At 36.4% G+C, this 23,741-nt stretch overlaps 1 protein-coding gene across 4 annotated transcripts in view; it reads left to right on the forward strand.

Annotated features, from left to right (window-relative positions):
- LIN54 (lin-54 DREAM MuvB core complex component) overlaps window positions 1-23,741 on the forward strand; it is a 76,397-nt gene that overhangs the window by 49,635 nt on the left and 3,021 nt on the right. For all 4 annotated transcript variants that reach the window (XM_060012254.1, XM_060012257.1, XM_060012255.1 and 1 more), the window contains exons 5-12: window positions 7,770-7,986; window positions 12,922-12,995; window positions 13,363-13,560; window positions 14,956-15,047; window positions 15,858-15,929; window positions 16,928-17,030; window positions 17,190-17,327; window positions 20,849-21,051. In XM_060012254.1, coding sequence (XP_059868237.1) covers window positions 7,770-7,986; window positions 12,922-12,995; window positions 13,363-13,560; window positions 14,956-15,047; window positions 15,858-15,929; window positions 16,928-17,030; window positions 17,190-17,327; window positions 20,849-21,051 — 1,097 coding nt within the window. The remainder of the gene's footprint in view (window positions 1-7,769; window positions 7,987-12,921; window positions 12,996-13,362; window positions 13,561-14,955; window positions 15,048-15,857; window positions 15,930-16,927; window positions 17,031-17,189; window positions 17,328-20,848; window positions 21,052-23,741) is intronic.

The raw sequence follows: 23,741 nt of genomic DNA on the forward strand, positions 1-23,741 counted from the left end.
TGAAAAATTTGCAAATGAATACCTTAACCTATTTCATATTATTTCACCAGTCAGTAAATCAGTGTTGAAAGTTCTGGTGCCCATCTCAAGGTTTGACTCTGTCTTTAGTCACATATATTTATCTTTTCTCATTTGTCTCTTTTAGCTTGAAAGCATTTTAAAACTTTCTAATTTGATTCTTGGTAGGTTTATTTATTTTAGTAACCTAAAGTTTGGGAATTAGGATAATATAAACATAGTTTTTCCATGAAGTTAAGGTCTATAAACATTCTGTCACAGATTTTTTTTAAAAGCATATTAAGATGGAACCCTATAAATTCCTGATTTCAAACTATATTGCAAAACTATAGTAATCAAAACAGTGTGGTATTGGTATAAACAAAGATAAATTGATCAATGGAACAGAATAGAGAGCCCAGAGATAAACCCACACATATGTGATCAATTAATTTGCAACAAAGGAGCCAAGAATATACAGTGGGTGTTGGGAAGACCAGACAGCCACATGCAGATAATGAAACTGAACCACTATCTTATACCATACACAAAAATTAACTCAAAATGGATTAAAGACTTGAATGTAAGACCTGAAACTATAAAACTCCTAGAAGAAAACGTAGGAGGTAAGCTCCTTGACATTGGTTTTGGCAGTGACTTTTTGGATTTGACACCAAAAGCAAAGGCAACAAAAGCAAAAATAGGTGGGACTACATCAAACTAAAAAGTGTCTCTATAGCAAAGGAAACCATCAACAAAATGAAAAGGCAGCCTACAGAATGGGAGAAATTATTTGCAAATCACATATCTTATAAGGGGTTAAAATTCAAAACATATAAAGAACATATACAACTCAATTAAAAAATAACCTGATCCAAAAATGGGCAGAGGAACTGAATAGACATTTTTCCACAGAAGACATACAAATGGCCAACAGGCACATGAAAAAGTGCTGAACATCACTAACCATCAGGAAAATACAAATCAAAACCACAATGAGATATCATCTCACACCAGTTAGAATGACTATTACCAAAAAGAGGAAGAAATAGCAAGTGTTGGCAAGGATGTGGAGAAAAGGGAACCTTGGTGCACTGTTGGTGGGAATGTAACTTGGTGTAGCCACTATGGAAAACAGTGTAAAGTTTCTTAAAAAAACTAAAAATAGAACTATCATATCACCCAGCAATTTCACTCCTGGATATCTATCCGGAAAAAATGAAAACACTAATTTGGAAAGATACATGCACCCCAGTGTTCAAAGCTGCAATATTTACAGTAGTCAAGACATGGAAACAACCTAAGTGTCTATCTACAGATGAATGGATAAAGAAAATGTGATACACACAGACATAGACATATATACAGTGGAATATTATTCAGCCATAAAGAAGAATGAAGTCCTGACATTTGTGACAACATGGATGAACCTCGAGGGCATTATGCTAAGTGAAATAAGTCAGACAGAGAAAGACAAATACTGTGTGATCTCATTTATATATGGAATCCAAAAAAAAAAAAAAGGAAGAACTCATAGATACAGAGAACACATTGGTGGTTGCCAGAGGCAGGGTGTTTGGTCGAAAAGAGTGAAGGTGGTCAAAAGGTACAAACTTCCAGTCATAAGATAAATAAGTTCTGGGGATGTAGTGTACAGCATGGTGACTATAGATAAGGTTGTATTATATATTTGGAAGTTGCTAAGAGAGTAGATCTTAAAAGTTCTCATCACAAGAAAAAAATTTATAATTATGTGCAGTGATGGATGTTAACTAAACTTATTGTGGTAATCAGTTTGCAATATATACATATCAGGTCATAATGTTGTACACCTAAAACTAATATAATATGTCAACTATATTTCAATAAAAAAGAAAAACATCAGATCCTCTTATGAAATTATGCAGAAATGAGTGACCAGTTACTTAGCTCTAAAACCTAGTCTTAAGTCATATTCTATGTAGAAATGCATATGAATTGCAACTTTAAGAGATTTCACCAATATGACTTTCAAGGTGCAGGGTACTTAGGATTCATTGTACTTCTACCATTCTTTAGCACAACTTCTGTGAAAAACTCTTTCCTGTCAGGTGTCATTACATGATACTTTCTCTTGCACCAATATATTACATTCACATTAAAAAAAAAAAGAGAGAATCGTTTTCTCCCCAAAAAGCTATTGTTAAGTAAGTTTGGGAAACACCCTGTACCATACCCATCTAGGAGTTTTGTCATGCTCATTAGCATTTTAAAGACTCTAAGAATTCCCATAGCAAAGACCTAACTTTGTTTACCTCAGGGTTTCATAATTAATGTGACAGAAGTAGGTTGTTTCATGTAATATCTGATTTTGAAGAGCTTATGTTTAATGAAACAAACGCACTATAGTAAATGCTACCCAGCCAGCATATGATTTTCTAGTAGATTAAACAAATAACAACTTAATGTCTGTTCAGAACAGCAAAATTTGTGCAGGTGTCCTAAAGCAGTATGTGAATTTCATTTAGTGGTAATATTCTCATACAATATATTTTGTCTCTCATACAAATAGAGACAAAATATAAAGAAGTGTTAGGTTGCTCGCCAGAATACATACAAGATTGAGACAAACTGGAACCAAAGCTCATATGTCCAAACAATGATGTCTAGGCTGTGTTTACAAACAGAACCAAATTTCAAAGTGTACTCCCAACCCCCCAAAAAAAGCAAACATATTTATATGGAATCCCACAAATTCAGTGTTTGGATATTGGTTGAGCTGTCTGTCAATCTCCAACTTCACCAAATAGGAATCCTCATTTACAGAACAGGAAGAGTGTTTTATTTTTCCCTTTTTTTAAAAAAAATTACCAAAAAAAAAAAAAATTAATTAAAAAAATTTTTTAGGTAAATCTTCAATTAAGCAAGGACTTCTGGTATTTGCTAATTGGAAAATAATAAAGAAATTTATTCCTGTATATAATTATGACATAAATGTGTAAATAGAAATGGCTTAGGAAATAGTACAGATTTTTAAAAAAATCTTTCAAGTCCACGTTTTTCTGGACAATTACCAATACATGTTAAATGTAGCTATTTTGAATTTAAATTAAGATATTTGCTTTTTAACCCAGCTGTCAAGGGTGTAAATCAGGAAATAGCAATAACTGAATATTTCTCTTGAATGTACATGAACTGTTTTTCTGGTAATGTGGTATGTTCAGAGAGGCATTCACATGGAGTTTCTCAGGCTACTTTACTTCAAGTAAGGTACCAACTTGTGAATTCTCAAAGCAGTTAAGTGTAGTATTCAAATGCTTTTGTCTTTTACAAAGTTGGTAGCTTTTATATGTTACTTAGTATTTTAGGTGTTAAAAAATGCATTGTAATCAGTGGTTGCCAAGAGTTAGGGTTATAATTATAAAGGGAAGTGCAAGAGAGTTTCTTTGTGGTGATGGAACAATTTTGTATCTTGATGGTGATGTAGGTTACATGAATTTATACAGTCTTTAGTGTACATCCAAAAAAAAGTCTGTATAAAAACTGGTAAAATCTGAATAAGGTCTGTTGTGTGGTTTAGTTAATAGTATTATACTAAATGTCAATTTACTGTTTTTGATAATGTCCTATGGTTATGTGAGATGTTTTTCTTTTGGGGAAAGTGTACATGGGAACATTGTATTAGTTTTGCAACTTCTTGTGAAATCTAAAATTATTTTAAAGTTTAAAAAAATGCTATTTATACTTCTATTCAGTATACTAACCGATTAAAAAAATACTTCCATGTTTCTTAGAGCCAGATGTGCAACTTTAGTTTTTAACAGAGTTCTTGAGGACTAAATGCTATTTACTTATATTCAGTCATTTAGTAACTGTTCATTAACTGTCTACAGTTGGAGGCATTACAGTGTCTTAAGAAAATGGGCTTTGGAATTGGCTCTGGTTCAAATCCAGGCTCTGCTACTTTTAGCTGTGTGAACTTGGGGAAGTTACTAAATCTCTCTGAGCTTCAGTTTCTCCATCTATAATGGGCATAATGATAATGATACACACTTATTGAGCATTATAATACGTGATGAGTTATTATTTGCACCGTATATAATTTAACTCATTTAATCCTTATAACAATCCTATGAGAAAGGTGCCATTTTAACATTGTCAAATGAGGCAACTTAGGCACAGAGAAGCTAAGTTACTTGCACAAGGTCACTCAATTGGGAAATGCTGGAACCTAGATTAAAACTCAGCTGGATTTTCTGTTTTTGCTATACAGAACTAGCTTGTTGATGACCAAGTGTCCCACCAAGAACAACTAAAAAGAAAAATAAAATTTAATTAAAAAATTTGTTTGAAGGTTTTTGAGACCTACCAGGGGAGCCAGGACATTATAGGCCACCATCCTGAAGTCACGGGAAGCCTAGAGAAGTTGCCTGGTGTTCAGTGTGACCCTTCCCCTTAGGGCATTTGCTGATTTGTAAGTTGTGGCTGAGAGACTGAGAAGATGAGCAGAAAGTGGTCCCAGAAAGTTGGGGAGCTGAGCAGACCTGTCAGTCTTATAGACCTTGTAGACAAAACTTTGGGTTCAGGCGCCAACAAGGAGGAGGAAGCCTGGTAGATACTGGAGTCTTGGTTGGGGGAGGAGTGAACCAGAAATGGACAAGGCCTCCCAAAGACTGAAGCTCAGCTTCTAATCAGCTCAGTTTGTTATTGGTTTAGGGTAATCTGCCCCTACTCTTAACTGCCTGCCAGAAGCCGAAGTGAATGCTTTCTGGAGAAATATAAAATCATTCTAAGCCTCAAGTTATTTACTTAATTTTCCACAAACGAAGTCTGGCACTTAGTCAGAAATCATTAGGCATATCAGGCAACCAGACCAAATTATTCAAAACGGAGAGGTATAAGTAGTGGAGTTATCAGATTTGCTTTTTAAATAAGATTAATATATTCAGAAATTTATTTAACAAGATGAAGAACTTCAGCAGAGAATTAGAAACTATAAAAAGGAATCAGGTGTATATTTTCAAACTGAAAACTGAGATTAAGAATTCAGTAGATGACTTTATCAAGCAAAAGAGAGATTATAAAAAAGGATTAGACATTTTTTGAGAACCAAAGTGTAGAGAATTTCTCATTAGCAGACCTGCACTTAAGAAAATCCAAAGTGTGTTCTTTAGGCAGAAGAAAAATGATCCCAAATGGAAGCACAGAAAGGATATAGAAAGGACAGAAAGGGTAAATTTGTGGGTATATCTAAATGAATGTCTTATAGAGTTTAAACTATATGGAGAATTAAAGAATACTTAATGGTAGCACAAAGATGGGGCAAGAATAAATGATGTTAACGTTCTATGGTTCTTTTATTGTCTTGGTGATGTGTAAAGTACTAATTTAATTCCTACATTGAACATTGTAATCTCTAGGGCAACTACTATAATAGTAACATAATGTATAAATAACAAGCTACCACAGAGGAAATGAAATAATGAAACATTTGACACTAACGCAGGCAAAAAAGGAGAGAAAAAGGAACAGAAGAGGACAGGTGGTTCAAATAGGAAACAGTACAACGGTAGATTTAAATCCAAATAGTTAATTAACTATGTTAGATGTAAATAGACGTATACTGATAAAAAATATAGTCAGATCTGGTTTTGTTCTAAAAGAGCCCTGGCGGTCCAGTGGTTAAGACTTCGCCTTCCAATGCTGAGAGTGTGGGTTCGCTCCCTGGTCAGGGAGCTAATATCCCACATGCCTGGCAGCCAAAAAACCAAAACATAAAACAGAAGCAATATTGTAACTAATTCAATAAAGACTTAAAAAAAAAAAGGTTCACATCAGAAAAAGAATCTTTAAAAGAGCCGGTTATTTACAGCTTGTAAGAGTTGTAGCTTGAAGTTTAGGATACAGAAAAGTTGAGGGAATTCCCTGGCGGTCCGATGGTTAGGGCTCTGCTCTTTCACTGCCGTGGCTTGGGTTGGATCCCTGGTTGGGGAACTAAGATCCCGCAAGCCGCACAGCATGGCCAAAAACAAACAAACAAAAAAGAAATGTTGAACGTAGAGTTGGAAAAAGGGTATACTGTGCAAACTTAACTAAACCAGCCCTGGTTCTTGTACCATGCTGTACCTAGCTCATAATTTGGTTGCTAGATTTAAATCAGATAATCTTAGAGGTTTCAAAAGCAATGTCCTCTGTATGTGTTAGGTACCCAGTAAATTTAACTATTACGTCTGAGGCATCTTGTTTCTTTTTTTTAAATATAATGTTTTTCTTATTAAAGAAAATTTTCAACTGAAGTATAGTTGATTTATAATGTTGTTAGTTTCAAGTGTACAGCAAAGTGAGTCAGTTATACATATATATATTCTTTTTCAGATCCTTTTCCATTATAAGTTATTATAAGATATTGAATATAGTTCTCTGTGCTATACAGTAGGTCTTTGTTGTTTATTTTATATATAGTAGTGTGTAAACTCCTAGTTTATCCACCCCCCTTCTCCTACCTTGTTTCTTAAAATAGTATTCTTTTTTCATTTTGAGTCGATAGACCAAGGACAATGTCTCTTGTACCATTGTACGCATCTGACTCATAGGTTGCTTGATTTTTCAGTAGCTTCCATATATACACATTTTATCCCTTTTCAAGTTTTATGTTTTCATTTAACTCACCATCACAGCTGTTATCTCTTATCTTTATTTAAAATCTATTCTGTGGTGCCTCTGCCTACTGATAATGTATGAATTATTTTATGCTGAAGTAATCTACTTTGAGTATTATCTATAGAGTTTCCAAACAAATGACATTCTTCCTTTTTTCCCCTGTACTTTTATGAAAATGTTCAAATTCTTCAGAATTATTCTTTTATAAATTATCATCCATATAATGAATATAGGTTTCCTCAGTCATGTCACCTGTCTTTTGGCATGAGGGCTTTTTGAAGAATAGGTAGTCGTGTAATTATTTATAAAATAATACCATAGAACTAATTAGAGAATCCTGTCTGGATCTTTGCTTTGTATGACAGTCTGTCGTACATTGGTTAAACATCAATTGGAGACATCTTAAAAGGCTTTTGTTCTGTTCTGCTTTTGATGTTTCATTTAGCTTTCTGGGAAGTCACATTGCTTTTTGTTGGACTGAAGGAAAGGATTAAAAATGATTAAAATGATTATATTGAGTCAGATCTGAATTAGATCTGAATCCAAAATTAGTTTCCCTAGACAACCAAAACAGTGGTAATTTTGGATTGAATTTGGCCTTCTCCCCATAGGTTAGTGGGTACATTTGTATCTGTGGAATATTATAAGCCTTTCAGAATTGGCTAGACTTAATGAGGGCTTTTCTTTGGGGTTTCTTCCTCTTTTAGGACATGTGAAAATGAAATTTGCCGTAGTTAATTTGGTGGATAGCAGTAAAACCAAATATCTGTGTCCTTTCTTTCTGAATATGAGGCTTAATACTGAAAGTTTTAAAATAACCTTTTTCTTATAAATTTTAACTGATGTTAACAAAACTGTGTGAGTTTTTGCAATTTAAGTAATAGTTTCTTCATAGCAAGTCATCTGACCTGGACTGTCAAGGAAGTTAACTACTAGGGATGGTAGAACTCATTAATTTTGGTTTCACTCCTATATTTATTACTATTCATTTCTCTTTGAACAGGTTGTTCCTTTCAACAGCTTTTGATGAAATTCAGGAACATACTTTTTTACTTGAGCAATTGTCATGAGTAAAAATGAAGTAGGAAAATAAAATCGCAGATTAATGAGAGCCATGTTGTATTGTTCACTAGGCAGTGAAATCAGCTGTGCAGACCATCACTGTTGGAGGAGTGAGCACATCACAATTTAAGACAATTATTCCTCTGGCAACTGCTCCCAATGTCCAGCAGATTCAAGTGCCTGGAAGCAAGTTTCATTATGTCCGACTTGTTACTGCCACAACAGCCAGTAGCTCAACCCAGCCAGTTAGTCAGAATCCCAGTACAAACACTCAGCCTCTTCAGCAAGGTTAGTAACCATTTTTTTAAAAACAATAATTAATGCTTTGAACATTATTATAGAAATTGGTCCTTTTCTTGCTGAAATCCTGATTAAGTATGGCATTTCAGCTGAGTATGAATCAGCAGCTGTTGCAGAAGGCAGTGAAATAGAATCCCAGTTGTATATAACTATAGTATTTTGTTCTGCTAGAAACTGATACACAGTGTGCTGTAATACCAGATAATCATACTTAGTCATCAATTTGTGGGTAGCCATTTTATTGCTGGTTTAAAAGCCTACATTATGCCAGTGGGATAGTTTAAATGGAACCAAATGATTTATCTTATTTTCTAAACTACAAAGCCGTCTAAACTACACAAGGTTTGGGGGTCAGTTGAAATGACCAGTAGGCAAGGTATAAATGATAAGTATGAACTTTCATCCTTTACTTATTTTGAATCTGTAATTGCTAATGAAAATCAGTTAAAATGTTTTTATTTTACTCATTGGTATTTTTCCTGAAAAGTATTCCTGTTTGTAGTCCTACTTTGTTTGTGTTTAATCCTTCCAGCCACCTGATATACATACACAGACTCAAACACATAACCTTTCTCCATATTTATCTACTTGTTAAAAAATTGAAACTGTGAAAGGATGAGGACAGTTTATATCTGGGGCCTAATTTTTTTCCTTGGAAGACTACTGCATATTCTGTCAATGTCAAAATGACGTGGCAAGTGAATGATCTATTGTTTGCTGGATGTAAATAGATGAATTAAAGACCATTTGTTTGCGCCTTCAGTTTTGTTAAGGAATCAGAGGGTTGGAGCTGTCCATTGCTGATAGCTAGTTCATCTAAGGGAAAGTGGAAGAAAAATCTTGGATTTTAAATTACTGATGGGAGAAAATGGAGGGTGCGTGAGGGAAACAGTATTTTAGTGTGTATTCTATTAAAATTAGACATAATTATGTAAAATAGTAATTATATTTTCTATTCCCTCTTTAAACTGATTTTGAAAGGAAATCTTTTATTACAGTGTTCTTAATGAGAGGAAAAATGAAATTTGCATGTACTGCTGACTGAGGAAGTCAAGTGTATATTCTCTCAGTACTTAGCAAGTGCTACTAAGTGCTACAAGTCCAATTTGCTTATATATCATAATGATATAAAGCAGTCATTAGATATAGTTGGTTATATTTTATGTGTATACACACAAATGCTGAGTATCCATTTCCAGCATAACGTTAGCACTGATTTACTCATTATCAAGCATAAGCGTTTGGTATGAGTAGAAGAGGAAGCTGAAGATCCAGGAAGAGTGGAGGAGTGGGTTGGACATTTCATAATTCTAGTGTATTTACCATTTCCTTCTTTTCCAACCTTATGTCTGTCTTTCTGCTTCTCTCTACTTCGCTGTTCTCTTTGCCTCCTAGCAATCCCTCACCCCTCTCCTGCTTCCCTGCTGCTTCCTTTTTTGCTTTCCTTCACTTTCCCTCTCTGTTCTCCCCTCTGTCTCTCTGGCTTCTCCACCTCCCTCTGTATATTCCCTCTTCCCACCTGCTCACATACATATGCCACCCATGCTATTTCCCTCATATCCACCCATATTTCCCTATTTTTGTCTTGCTCTCCTATCCCACAAAAGATCTGGGTATATGTAAAATATATTATTTCATAGGAATAATGAGTTAAATTTACAATCTTCTTTAGAGATACACTGAATAGTTGCTGTAGTTCATAAAATGTATTGATGTGTTTTTCTAAAGGCTTAATTCCCTATGAGGGATTTACTTAAATGCCAAAGGGAATTGGGCTCATCTTGTACATTTTCCCATCAAAGCCATACAAACACCAGTATTCAAACGTTCCACCATATTAATTACTGGCTGGATGGCAGGTAGCACAGTAAAAGGACCCAGAAGATTGCTTGGTTAATCTCTTTAGAATATAATCTACAATCTTGGTTAGGGAGGAAATCAATTTAAGAAATTAAAAACCCTCAAACACTTGCAGGTATGGTTTCTAAAGTTTCAAAGGAGACTGTTCTGAAAGGATTGTTCAGAATTGCTATTAAAGACCAAAAAAATTAAAGATTATGCCAGCATCTATGAAAACTGCAGTAGTGGTAATGTGGGACCATGCTCAAAAGTTGAGGAGGAAGCAACTATGCCCCAGTTTAAAAAAAAAAAGTTGAGGAGAAATCCAGACTATTGACGTAGTTATATAAGTATGACCCCCTTCCCATGTATATTTTATACTGTTCTTTTTTCTGACCACTACGTTTTCTGTTTTCTGCATTCCCCAGATTTCAGTTAAAACGCAGCATGCGTATGCCAAGCTAATGTAAACCCAGAATTCCCCAGTTTTCTAGCTCTGTGTGCGTGCGTGCGTGCGTGTGGACACTTCCCTGTCCTATCCTTATGAGAATCATCCAAGTCTCCCATGGGATGTGGATAAAGGCAGGACACACACTCCTTCCCCGTCATTTCACAGACCACCAGGAAGTTCCTGCATTTCTCTAGCTGTGCAGTTACTTCAGAATTGCTGCTTGTGTGCTCGTGAAACAGTGACTGTCATTGCCTTGTCAAGGAACAAAGTGGTATAGGGTGTCCTCTCTTCGGTGTCCCAAGCACGAATTCAGGCTTTTAATTCCTTATAGTATTGCTACAGTGGTTATTATAATCAAAACAGAACAGGAAACAATTTCAAATCGGGTATCAGATGGCATGGCACTGCTCCTGTAATTCATGGTCATACACTCTTTTTGTATAGCAACTTTATTGAGATACAGTTCTCATCTACCATAAAATTCACCCTTGTTAAATACAGTACAGTTTAGTAGTTTTTAGTATATTCAGAGATATGCGATCACCACCACTGATCATACACTCCTTCTGGAGGTCTCCCACCTTCCCACCTACCCACTTCTCCCTAGTTTGTCACCTTGCTGCCAGGGCCTGCTCCCTTTTAGATCTGAGTACCCTCTCTCTAATGTTCTTCCAGGGCTCTCAACTTCTCGTCTTCAGCCATCAACCCTTCCATCCCCACCAGAAGTAAAAAAAAAAAAATTGTTAACATTATTAACAGTCTTTCTATCCAAGGAAGTCTGTTCTTTTTCTTTTATTGTTCAGAACAGTTTGTTTGATTCAGTGTTCACAGCAGTTTAGATCCCGTTATCTCAACCTCTCTCTTTCATAGCAGGCTCTAGGCCTTTTGCATAAATAAGACCCGAAGGGATGTCCTTTCAGTCTTCTTAAATCCCTCCTTTAGACTGAGGAAGTGGCAGTAGGCAGTATTAGAAATGGTACTTCTTTTGATCCAAACATACAGGTCTAGTACCAACCTGTTTCCTGAACTTCATCACTGTATTTCTGCATGTCAGGTTTCATCTTCCCTTTAGATCAACTCATCCTTGAATTTTAAATTCTAATAGCTGTCATTTTCCCATTCACTTGAAAGCTCCATGATAACCGATTTTTTTTCCCTTGTACCTACGGTTCCTGCCGTCCTTTCACCTCCACCCTGTCTCTTGCAGCTGTTCTCTCCTTTCCATTCCCAGTGCCATCACCGCAGATTAGACTCTCATGTTTTGTACTCTTCTAACTTTCTTTGTTTCTTGCAGCTCTGTTCTATTTTACATACTGCTGCCGCGTACAGTTTCTTTTTGTGCCATTCCAATGATGTTTCCGGACATCACAGTCCTCAGAAACTTCTCATTGCCTGCTGAATTAATAATACAGATTAAATATACAGATGTCTACCCTTACATTCAAGGCCTTCAACAAAACAGCCACAGTCTGCCTTTTTTTTTTTTGCCAGTGCTTGCCTACTTTAACCCTAGGTTCCAGCCAAACCGGTCTGTCCCGTAGCACTTTGTGAAGTGCCCAGCATCAAGCCTCCACTTCTCTTGCTCTGCCTCTGTGTGAACTGCCCTCCTCCAGTCTGTATGCCCGCTCTGCAGCCTGACCATTGGTCAGGACTGTCTCAGACACTGTCCTCTATGCAGCTTTCCCCGTTCCCAGCCCCTGCCAGTCAGATGTATGTTCTGTCTCCTTTGCTCTCCCACAGTGCTTTCTCTTTTTTTTTTTTAATAATGTTTATTTTATTTGGATACTCATCTAATCTGCTCTACTTGAATGTAGTCTCTTTGAGCAGGTGTCTTGTACTATAGTTTCCCTGGAACACTGTCTACAGTGACATTTATGTAGCAGTAATGGTTGTAATAACAACAAGAACAATAACAGTAATGGGAACTAACGTTTATTGAACACTTACTATCTGTTGAGCACTGTTGTAGTAAATTTTCATGAATTAACATATTTATTTCTCTTACCCTGTAAGGGAGATACTATCCCTATATTGCAGATGGGGATACAGGCAAAGAGAATTTAAGTAGTTAGAAAGCAGCAGAATTGGGATTTGAACCCCCAGGGTCTTATGATTTAGGAGACTACATTCTTTTTTTTTTTAGTTTACTTTTTATTGAAGTATAGTTGAATTAAGGAGACTATATTCTTAACCTTGCTGCTATGCTGCCTTTTAGTAGTACTCTGTAAATAATGAATTGTACACAGAATTAGAAATAGTATAGAACAGCATTGTTACCCAAGTTCCTGAATGGCAGTTTTTAATTTATGCATCATTTCATCTCACTGGATTTAGTAGTGAATATATAAAGCATCTGAATACAGATTGAAGTATTTTCAGTAGAATATCTTAAATGACAGACATTCTCTCATAAAGTGGATAGACTATAGCTACCTTAGATATAAGTTCCCTAGTTAGATGGGTTAAAGAATTTTGAAAGTAACTGTCTTGATTAAAGATTCCTCCAAATAGGAAACCAGTGGAATTCTTTAAGCTGTCTCATGAGGATATCCTGAGGGAACTAAGTATCTTAAATGTTTTAAATACTATTTTCTGTAAACAAACTGTCATTTTCCTCCCTCCTTTTTACAAAGCAAAGCCAGTGGTCGTTAATACCACCCCAGTGCGGATGTCAGTGCCACTTGTCTCAGCGCAGACTGTCAAACAAGTGAGTATCACATCACTTCTTCTCTCAGTCTCTCCCAAACAGACAATTTACTTTTAAAATTGAAAGTTAAGATTTACGTTTAAGAGATTTATTTATTTATTTATTTTTATTGAAGTATAGTTGATGGACAATATTATATAAGTTACAGGTGTACAATATAGTGTTTCACAATTTTTAAAGTTTACACTCCATTTATAACTACTGTAAAATATTGGTTATACTCCCTGTGTTGCACAGTATATCTTTGTAGCTTATTTATACATAATAGTTTGGACCTCTTAATCCCCTAAGTTTAAGAGATTTATACTGAATTGAGAAACTGTGAAATTTATTTTCGTGGTCATTGACATACTTCCTTTCTTTTTAGGTTGTTCCGAAACCAATCAATCCAACTTCCCAAATAGTCACCACCAGCCAGCCACAGCAGCGGCTTATCATGCCTGCCACGCCACTGCCACAAATCCAGCCAAACCTCACGAACCTGCCACCAGGCACTGTGCTGGCACCGGCTCCAGGAACAGGGAATGTAGGCTATGCGGTGCTTCCTGCTCAGTATGTGACTCAGGTATGGGCAAAAAATTAAGTCATCGCATTTCAAAAAGTTTAATTGGGTCTAAGATGTCTAGCATTATCACATTCTAAAACTATTCAAAAACATCTAACTCAGTGTTTAGACTGTTTCCAAAACCTTGAATTGTTAATGAAAACTTCTGAGTTTATTTTTATATATCTTTAGTATTTAGAAATATACAGCACAAGTCAAGTATACAAGTCAGGCAATTTGGAGCTGAGAACAGTTTGGTAGGAGGGCAAGATCATGTAGATATAAGAGAAAATACGTTGAGTTAAAATCAGCAGAGTCCCGGGCTTCCCTGGTGGCGCAGTGGTTGAGAGTCTGCCTGCCGATGCAGGGGACGCGGGTTTGTGCCCCGGTCCAGGAAGATCCCACATGCCGCGGAGCGGCTGGGCCCGTGAGCCATGGCCGCTGAGCCTGCGCGTCCGGAGCCTGTTCTCCACAACGGGAGAGGCCACAACAGTGAGAGGCCCGTGTACCGCAAAAAAAAAAAAAAAAAAAAATCAGCAGAGTCCCAGTGAGTTTAGAAAGCGCTGTGACTGTAATGGAGTTCCTCCTCACATTATGAATATGATGCCGCTCACCTGTTCTTGGAAAATAGACTGTGAGATGCACTTCCAGGTGACATATCGGTAGTGATCTGTCCAGATCTGGTCATCTTTAGATGACATCTGGTTATCTTTGGAATCAAAGCCACATATTATCCAATTGGCTGGCTTGGGTTAGGAGTGCTGCTTTCTAGGAAGAAGGTAGAAGTTGTTTTCTTTTTCATGTAAAAATCTAGCAAATTAATTAGCACCATATTCTAAGCTGTTGAGTTGATCTACTCAAGATTATAAGAGAGACAGAAACCTGTGTACTTTAAAGAAGTGTACTTTGGAGTATGTTATGTGGCTACTGATTGAAAAAATTAGTGTTCAGTATTTTTATCATTAGCATCTCTTTTCTTATGTTTAGAAATCAGTGTAAAATAGAAACTTAATTATTACGTATGTAACTTCTCATTCTCTATAACTTGTGATAAATGATCACATTTTATTTATTTTATTTACAAGTAGACACATTGCATTTTTCTAGCCAATACAAATTTTACTACAGTACTTTCAGGACATTCATCTGGAATTTCCTAATTCTGATATCCTGTGAAAGAATTTCTTACATTTATGCCATGTAGTACTTTAAAATGTCCACATTGTTTTTACCTCTGGTATTAGTTTTGGGTCTTTAGAAGAGCTCTATGAGGTGTAGTGAGTATGTTTGTATGAAATTCTCCGTTCTGTTTTTCCTATTTTAATAGATGAATTTGTGCTTCTTACCGATCATTATATTTAGGAGTATTGTCTATTTTTGTAAATATGGTCTGAAATTACCTTTCTTTATATGTAGCTACAGCAGTCTTCCTATGTGTCTATAGCAAGCAACTCTAACTTTACCGGAACACCTGGTATCCAGACCCAAGCAAGGCTTCCGTTCAATGGGTGAGTGAGTTATTTGAATATATGTAAGTTAAGTTGTTTGATCAGGCTAAATGCAACATCAAATATACATATATATTTCAAAATACATGTATTTAATTTTTTTCCCCTCAAAGCCATGTGAGTGTGCCTCTGCGGTACTTTTTATTTTGAAATACTTTAAACAGAAAAGTTGCAGGAATAGTCAGAGAACTCCCAAATTATCTTTTACTCAGATTCACCAGTTCTGGTACAGGTGATTTGTTATTTTCTCTCTCTTTTCTCTTTTTCTCTGTCTCCTCCTTAATATGTTTTAAAAATGATATTAACTAGTTTTTAAATTGTTATTTAGGTCTTTGCTTTTTCTTTTGCTTATTTGTTTTTTAATCTGTCAATTGCTGCCTTTGCAGTATTGAGAAGCAGTGCTTTAGTTAATTACATGGAACCAGTCTACCTCTCCTCTCCCCTCCTAAATTCCAACTTCACACACCCTTTTCTACTTACTACCTTTCATAATTGAATCCCAAAGAGTTTAGAGATTTCAACTTTAGTGCTCTTAGAAGAAAGAGTATATTTTGTGGAATGTTCTTCAGAAACTATTGATAACTTCCTTTTCTTTTTTTTTAATCCATATCTTGGCTCTCTACCTTTCTTTTCATGGTACAGCTTGCTTTTCAACTTAATGTAAATGGAACAACATAAACTTTTATTAGAGATGGGTACATTTGTTAAAGCTTTCTTTTAGGAGGAATTTACAGATTAGAGACTTTTCTCAGTTTAAATAGTTACCTTTAATTGATTAAAATGTATATCTTTTTGTTTGTGTCTGTGTAGCATAATGCCATCAGAGTCTGCCAGTCGGCCCAGAAAGCCTTGTAATTGTACAAAATCGCTGTGTTTGAAATTGTAAGTCCTTTTGCTGCTGTTTCCTCATTTGATATAACTGAAAATGCTTTTAAAAGTAAGTGGAGTTGGGCTTCCCTGGTGGCGCAGTGGTTGAGAGTCCGCCTGCCGATGCAGGGGACGCGGGTTCATGCCCTGGTCCGGGAAGATCCCACATGCCGTGGAGCGGCTGGGGCCGTGAGCCATGGCCGCTGAGCCTGTGCGTCCGGAGCCTGTGCTCCACAACGGGAGAGGCCACAACAGTAAGAGGCCTGCGTACCGCAAAAAAAATAAAAATAAAAAATAAGTGGAGTTAACTAAAAATTCTTAACAGACCAATTTCATAAGTCTAAGTAATTAAACATACGAGTGAATGAACACATACGACGGTGTAAAAAGACTCTTTCATTTATTCAGAAGGAAATAATTTTAGAGTCTTTACTACAGATGAGGCACTGGAGTAGGGCTTAGGGATCCAGCTGCATGAGACAGACATGATCTCTGTCCTTACTAATAAATGTGATCTTATTTAGGACCTTTATATTTGGTCTCTTAAATGAGATGATACTCTGAGTAGTTTTTTTTAACTTGTTGATTAATTTGCTTGTTAGTACTGAAGAGATTTGACGTGAAACAGTTAAATAAAAAGCAGTGGTCTTATGGGGGTTTAGAATCCAAAGAAACGTGACAGTAGTTCACGTGAGCAGGTTCCACTAATATAATAGAATATAGCCCATGTTTTTCCTTTTTGTGATTTTGAAATAACTTACTTTTGGGGTGCATAAAAATCACATAGCTCTTGTGTTGACAGCTGTTACTACTGGAACTAAGTTTCTAAACCAAAATTCTAGGAGCTGGTGACTTTACTTTTGGGCCTTGTCAGTACCTGTTGTTAACTCTATAAGTTGGTGGCTCTGAATACATTTCTAAAATGCTTTACTGCATATATAATGATAATTTCTAGTTTTGTTTCTCTTAAAAATGACTTTTTTATATGACTTACAATGATTTTTATATTCCAGATACTGTGATTGCTTTGCAAATGGTGAATTTTGCAACAACTGCAATTGTACTAATTGTTATAATAACTTGGAACATGAAAATGAAAGGCAAAAAGCAATAAAGGTGATTATTTCTTGTTTCATTTAACTGACAAAAGTTTACAATTTCACCTGTTTTTTTGTTGAGCTCAAGTATTTTATGAAGAAAATTAATTCCCTTTGCAGAATTTAAGTTTAATCTACTGTGATTTAACATCACTTGATATTTGATCTGTTTTGATAGGCATGCCTTGACAGAAATCCAGAAGCTTTTAAGCCCAAGATAGGGAAAGGAAAGGAGGGAGAATCAGATCGACGTCACAGCAAAGGATGTAATTGCAAACGATCAGGATGTCTTAAAAACTACTGTGAATGCTATGAGGTGAGTTGAGGTTGGGAAAAACAATCTAACCATCTTTTGAAAATAACTTCAGAAAGTGCATACAAAAAAAATTTACTTGTAAACTGGGAAATTACTTTGCAATTGCAGTTTGAAAATATTGCAGTTTGAAAAGTCAGCCCAAGGGCCCTAATTTGAGGAAGACCTACCTTCTCGCCTCCCAAGCAGGGCTTCAGAGTAACAGTACCTTTGTTTTGTCATTACAGCTTGGGGTCTCATTAGCAGAGTTACCAGCTCATAACTTCGTGGTCATTGTACCTGAAAGTATGCAAACCACAGCACCAGTTTGTTGATTTTCAATAACAATAACATCAAAGTGGACTGGACACTCTGTAGTAGTGGTTCTCCACTGAGGGGTATTACTACCCAGTTTCTCCCCTACAGACTTTTCGGAAATATATACGGATAATAGCCTGCATTTCAGGGTGCAGTCCTGAGAGTATAGTCTTATCTTGTTCCAAATGCTAGTAGTGCCCTGTTGAAGAACACTGCTCTGTGGAAAATTAAATTATGTTAGAAGGTTTGCCTTGTGAGCATAAAAATAGGTAAGGAGGAATATGTAATTGCTGGATGAGGTTATTGGCTACTGTGAGGTGACTGCATCCATTTTACCATCTAATCATCCCACTCAACTGGCTGTTTTTATTTATGGGTCAGGCAGCATCTTTTCTGGAAAATGTATATTGAAACTCTGCTTTGATAGATGCCGTGTAAATGATCCACTTGTTTCAGACAAAGTACTATATAGTTTGTTATTTTTATTTTCAAAGCTTAAAGAAAGCAATCTAGTCATACCCAAGATTAATCCAAGGTTACTACAATTGGTTTCTTGGTGCGTCCGAAACTCATTCCTACGGCAGTTGGCTCTTCTCATCTGTTATATTTTCATTCGTTCAGATTTCATATGCAGAGGGAAACCTTATTTTAGTTTTGGCCAAAGGCCTGGCCTGGTAAAGTAATACCAGCAAGTACTGCACTCTCCCTTGGCCAGGTGTGCTCTGCTCTAGGAGCGCATACCTGCAGCCCAGTGCCCCACCCCCATACCAGGTGTGTCGTAGTAAAGATTTTGTGTACTGTATTCTCTCTGTAGTGAATTCTTAATTTACATATTTCAGAGGTCAAATACTCCTCTCAAAAACTACAGTAAAGCAACATTTTGTTAGTCCTAAAGTCAGTAGGAGTGAAAATTGCACATAATCAAGATTATTTTTGAAAGTCTCTTAAACAGTGTCGCAGAGTCCAACAAGCCAGTTTTTCATTCACATTGGGAAAGACTGACTCTTGTTTGCACACCTGATGAGATAGGTGGCTTCTGTTCACAGACCGTATCATACAAAAATTGTCATGAATATGTAAGCATGTAAGCTATAAAACCAATTCCACACACAAAAAAGAGAAAATGGAAACTGTTATAAAGCTGGGTCAGAAGGGCAAAGAAAGCCTTTCTTGCATATGGCATTGAACAATCAATACATGCTAAGCATATGAAATTCAGACATACATGAACTAAATAATTGAACTGGTTGACAATTCTGTGAACTAATAGAAGTAGAAAAGGCAGTGGACTGGTTGAAATATGTTAGAAGAGAGAAAGCTGCTCTATCTATTTTGATAAAATCCTTGACATTCAGGACATAAACAATGTCTAATAACTAACATGTTGTTCTAAAAGACCAAGCAATGGAAAAACTTGGAATACAGTGAACTCTGACTAGCAGTGGCCAGTTGGCTCACTGTGAATTACTTATGATGTTGTCTGACAGTTTGTGTTGTTCATCTTTTGAACTGACTTGGCTTTTTTGGTCCAGTTGGTCTGCATCTGGATAAGACATTGATGTCCCTTTCACACGCCTTTCAGGGCTTGTTGATTGAATGAGTGACTGTCCACATTATTTAAGTGATTGTGACTTTTCTTGTGACCTTTTCCCCCCTCCCTCTTTTTTTTTTTTTTTTTTTGGCTACAAGAGAAGTTGAATTAGCAATGCTAAATGGATGACTTGTATTTGTAATTTCTCCCTCCTGAGTTCCTATTAGACATTATTAGTACCTTTCTTATAATTCTTAAAACTTAATCCAAATTACCATTATCAGTATGTCTTCTTCCCCCGGAGGTTAGGAATTTTATCTCTTCACCATTAGATACTTATTATGTATTGCTTCAGTTGGATCCCAGACTGGCTCCTGGTAAATAAGCCGGTTAACTCAAAAGGTATATCCATTTTTTTTTTCCTTTGGTAAATGGAATTTATTAGTGTATTGTAAAAAAGGAGCAGGGTAGGTGTGTTCATAATATGATCCATTTATCTTACTGTCAAGAGGAAGGACAGTAGGCTTGTTTATTTATTTAAATTGATGTGGGTTTGCTCAAGAAAAAGTAGCCAACAAAAGATACTAAAATTTACTAGGAGTCTGGGAAATGTAAATTAAAGAACGAGATCTCACTTTATTAAAAAGAGCTATAGTATACATTGTTGGAGGGAATGTAGGAAAGGCTTCCTTTATCCATTGCTAATGAGATGTGAGGTGTTACAGCCTTTTGAAAAAACAATCTGGCCACATCTATTAAAATTAAAATACATGTACCCTTTGAGCAGTGAGCCCAATTCTAGAAACCTAGCTCATAGAAATAAAAGCGTAATATATACAAAAAAATGTTTTTATGCATTGTTTGTGGAACTCAAGAACTGGAAACAAAACAAATGACCATCAGTAGAGAAGTGAATGCCCAAATAAAATGTGGCACATCCATACCAGGGATTAATAGCCAGTCATTAAACAGGATGAATTCAGCCTATGCCAGATGACTTGGAGGGAGGGATTTCATGAAGTATAGTGTGAGAAAAGGAAGATGCAGAAAAGTGGGTATATGATTATGTAAAACAAACAAAAAAAAAGAAAGACTTCTGTATTGGTGAGTTAATATATGTACATAAAGCCTGTGTTTTTCATAAATATACATATAGTTTATATATCTTTACATGAAAGGACACACTGGTTTAATACGGACTGTTGAAGGGTTTGGGGACTCTGGACAGGGGATTTATTTAGGGAGGGGGAGGTATTCATAATAAAAATAGTGTCTGTGAAATTCCTTTGATATGATACTGTGTGTGTGTGTGCATAAGTGGGAGGTCACCAACATGTTAATGGTGATTTGATTGAGGTGGCTGGATTCTGAATGACCCTTATTTTTGAATATTGTATCACTCATTTTTTAATAAAAGAACATTTGTTATTCATATCAGGAGGAAAATCTATAGTGGGGGAAAATTGGCGTGGAAGGCCTCAAACAAACATAGTATAGCCACTTTCAGAGTGGCCAAGAATACTGGACCTATGCACATGCATAGCTGGCCCCTTTGGTGTTTGTCACAAGAGATGTTTCCATTTTATCTATGTCAGTTGACCAGCTAACTCTGTCACCTATTGACTTGATTGTGGAGTCTACGATAGTGATGTCTTTTGGTTTTGATTTGGAAGCTTTTCTTTTGTAAATCTTTTAGGCAAAAATAATGTGTTCCTCAATATGCAAATGTATTGGCTGTAAGAATTTTGAAGAAAGCCCAGAAAGAAAGACATTGATGCACTTGGCAGATGCAGCCGAAGTAAGGGTACAGCAACAAACAGCAGCAAAGACTAAGTTATCCTCTCAGATTTCGGACTTGCTTACTAGGCCAACACCAGCTTTGAATAGCGGAGGAGGAAAGTAAGTCAATATTTGAATATCTTTTTATAGTATGATATATTCATTTTTGGTGAAGTTTCTTTTTTGGGGCAAAATTGGGCTCATACTTTTGGTTGTTGCACACCTGACTTTTGCATTTTCTATCTTTAATTACTTGTAAAGGAATTTAAAAGTAACAGAAAAATCACTGTCAGATATATCGTACAGTTCTAAAATGCACAGTAGTGTATTAGGTCACTGTGCTTAATTTAATTGGATTTCTCCCTAATAAGATGAGGGAAATTTGAATAATTTGACAAAAATTTGAATAATTTGACAAACCTTGAAGAAAACCAAAATTTTTATACCTCTTACTGGTTGTGTTGTTATGCACGTTTTTTCACATTCTTACCTTCTTACCTTCCCGTGCCCATGTGGCACTTTCCCCACCCTGTTGGAGAGCCTGTCACACACTGTGTTATTGTACCTCCTTATTTCCCTAGACTGCTGAGCTCTGGAGTAGGAAAGCTGGAGCTTTACAGTCAGGCCGACCTGAGTTTAAATCCTGTCTGTGCTCTGTTGTAATTTGTGATTTTGCCAAGCACTTCACCTCTCTGGGCCTTACCTCGGTTTTCTTATCCTTCACATCACCCTTTTCACGTGGCTCTGAGGAGTAAAGCACAGCTCGGCAGGGCCCATTGCACATAGCATGCTGACTTGAATTTGTATTAGAGAGTTTGTTAGAGGTTAATCTGAGGAATTATTAAATGGAATGAGCCTTGAAAATGGTATTTCATTTAAAACGCCAAAGTTGAAATAAGATCCAACTTATAAAACTTACAAAAGTAAGGCTTTTGTACAAAATATTTCAGATATTAGTTCTAAAGAACTCTTTCTTGTAACTGGAGTATAATCAGCAAAAAGTTCTTGATTGAATGAAGTGGAAATGGACAGACACCTTAATGAGGGGTATCACAAAGGGTCCTTTCTGGTCATCTGCTTTCAGTAAACCTTAGGTTATTAAGTCTAATCTCTATGAGGAGAGTAAAGATATTGCTACACTAAAATATTTACAATTAATTTTTCAACTTGGGAAGATATCTGTTATTATGAAGTGTGAAAGAACACAAAATTATGCACTGTTATCAAAACTAAGTATAAAAAAACTGTATTAAAGAAGTCCTACTAGCGTATTAACAAGCTTTTGCCTTTGAGTGGCAAAAATTTGATTTTTTTTTTCCATTTTCTTTCCTGTAGTTTCCAAATACTATATAATGAGTGCTACTGTTATACACTATTAATTACTTTTTCAATATTATTGTAATATTAACTTTATTGTAATATTTTAATATTATATTTTCTAATTTAAAATGCTTTTTATATTTTAAAGATTCCTATACAAATGTATAGCAGCCTAAATCCTGTCACCCTATCTTGTCATAGTGGGCCTTAAGTTCAGACTTCATTCATTTTGTTGTTGTTCTTGTTTTAAAATTTATTTATTTATTTATTTTTGGCTGCGTTGGGTCTTTGTTGCTAAGCACAGGCTTTCTCCAGTTGCGGCGAGTGGGGGCTACTCTTCGTTGCGTCGCGGGCTTCTCATGGTGGTGGCTTCTCTTTGTTGCAGAGCACGGGCTCTAGGCACGTGGGCTCAGTAGTTGTGGCTCTTGGGCTTAGCTGCTCCGCAGCATGTGGGATCTTCCCGGACCAGGGATCGAACCCTTGTCCCCTGCATTGGCAGGCAGATTCTTAACCACTGTGCCACCAGGGAAGTCCCAGACTTCATTCATTTTGTTTTGCAGTTTCCTTCTATCAGTGACTGCTTACTTACAGGTTGTTGAGTTACTGGTTAGATTAGGTTACCTGGTTTTGTTTCTTAGGCTCTACGACTTGGCTACATATAACTAGCCTCGGGATGGATTCCTCTGCTTTAACACTCAATAGTTCAGGTCTTTATGAATAAACTCCATGTACAGAACAGCATTGGGTGTCCCTGTTGTTTCGTTTTTGATATCATGGAATAATGCAAAATTTTGGTGCGCTTTTTTTTTTTTTCACAAACATTATATGGGACTATGGGAAAGTGCTTTATTTTCCATGTTGTCCAGGAGATAGTGCTTTCAATTTCCAATATTATTCATTCATTCAGCAAACATTCATGGGGTGTTTCTGTGTCAGGCACTGTTGTAGGCAGTGCAGAAACAACAGTAAATAAAACAAAAACTGCACTCAGAGCTTATATACATGAATCAGGAGGACTTTTGTTATAGCAGTATCCAGTTAACATGTAGAGTTACATTTCTGTTAACCAGGTAACTTTGTCTAGGTTATATGTATTTTACGTAAAACGTTATATATAATTTTTTTTTTTTTTTTTTTTTTTTTGCGGTACGCGGGCCTCTCACTGTTGTGGCCTCTCCCGTTGCGGAGCACAGGCTCCAGACGCGCAGGCTCAGCGGCCATGGCTCATGGGCCTAGCCGCTCCGCGGCATGTGGAATCTTCCCGGACCGGGGCACGAACCCGTGTCCCCTGCCTTGGCAGGCGGATTCTTAACTGCTGCACCACCAGGGAAGCCCAGGTCTAACTTTTTAAAAACTCTCTGGGATGTGCTTTTGTTCATCGCACATACTGTGATGTTCAGTGTGCTTGCTGAATCGTGAAAATGTCGACAGAGATTTCTAGGTGAAAGAATGTCAGCCACTCTTGCTGTTATTCAACACCATCATCATCT

Source organism: Delphinus delphis, chromosome 5, assembly GCF_949987515.2.
Source record: "Delphinus delphis chromosome 5, mDelDel1.2, whole genome shotgun sequence".
NCBI classification, from domain to species: domain Eukaryota; kingdom Metazoa; phylum Chordata; class Mammalia; order Artiodactyla; family Delphinidae; genus Delphinus; species Delphinus delphis.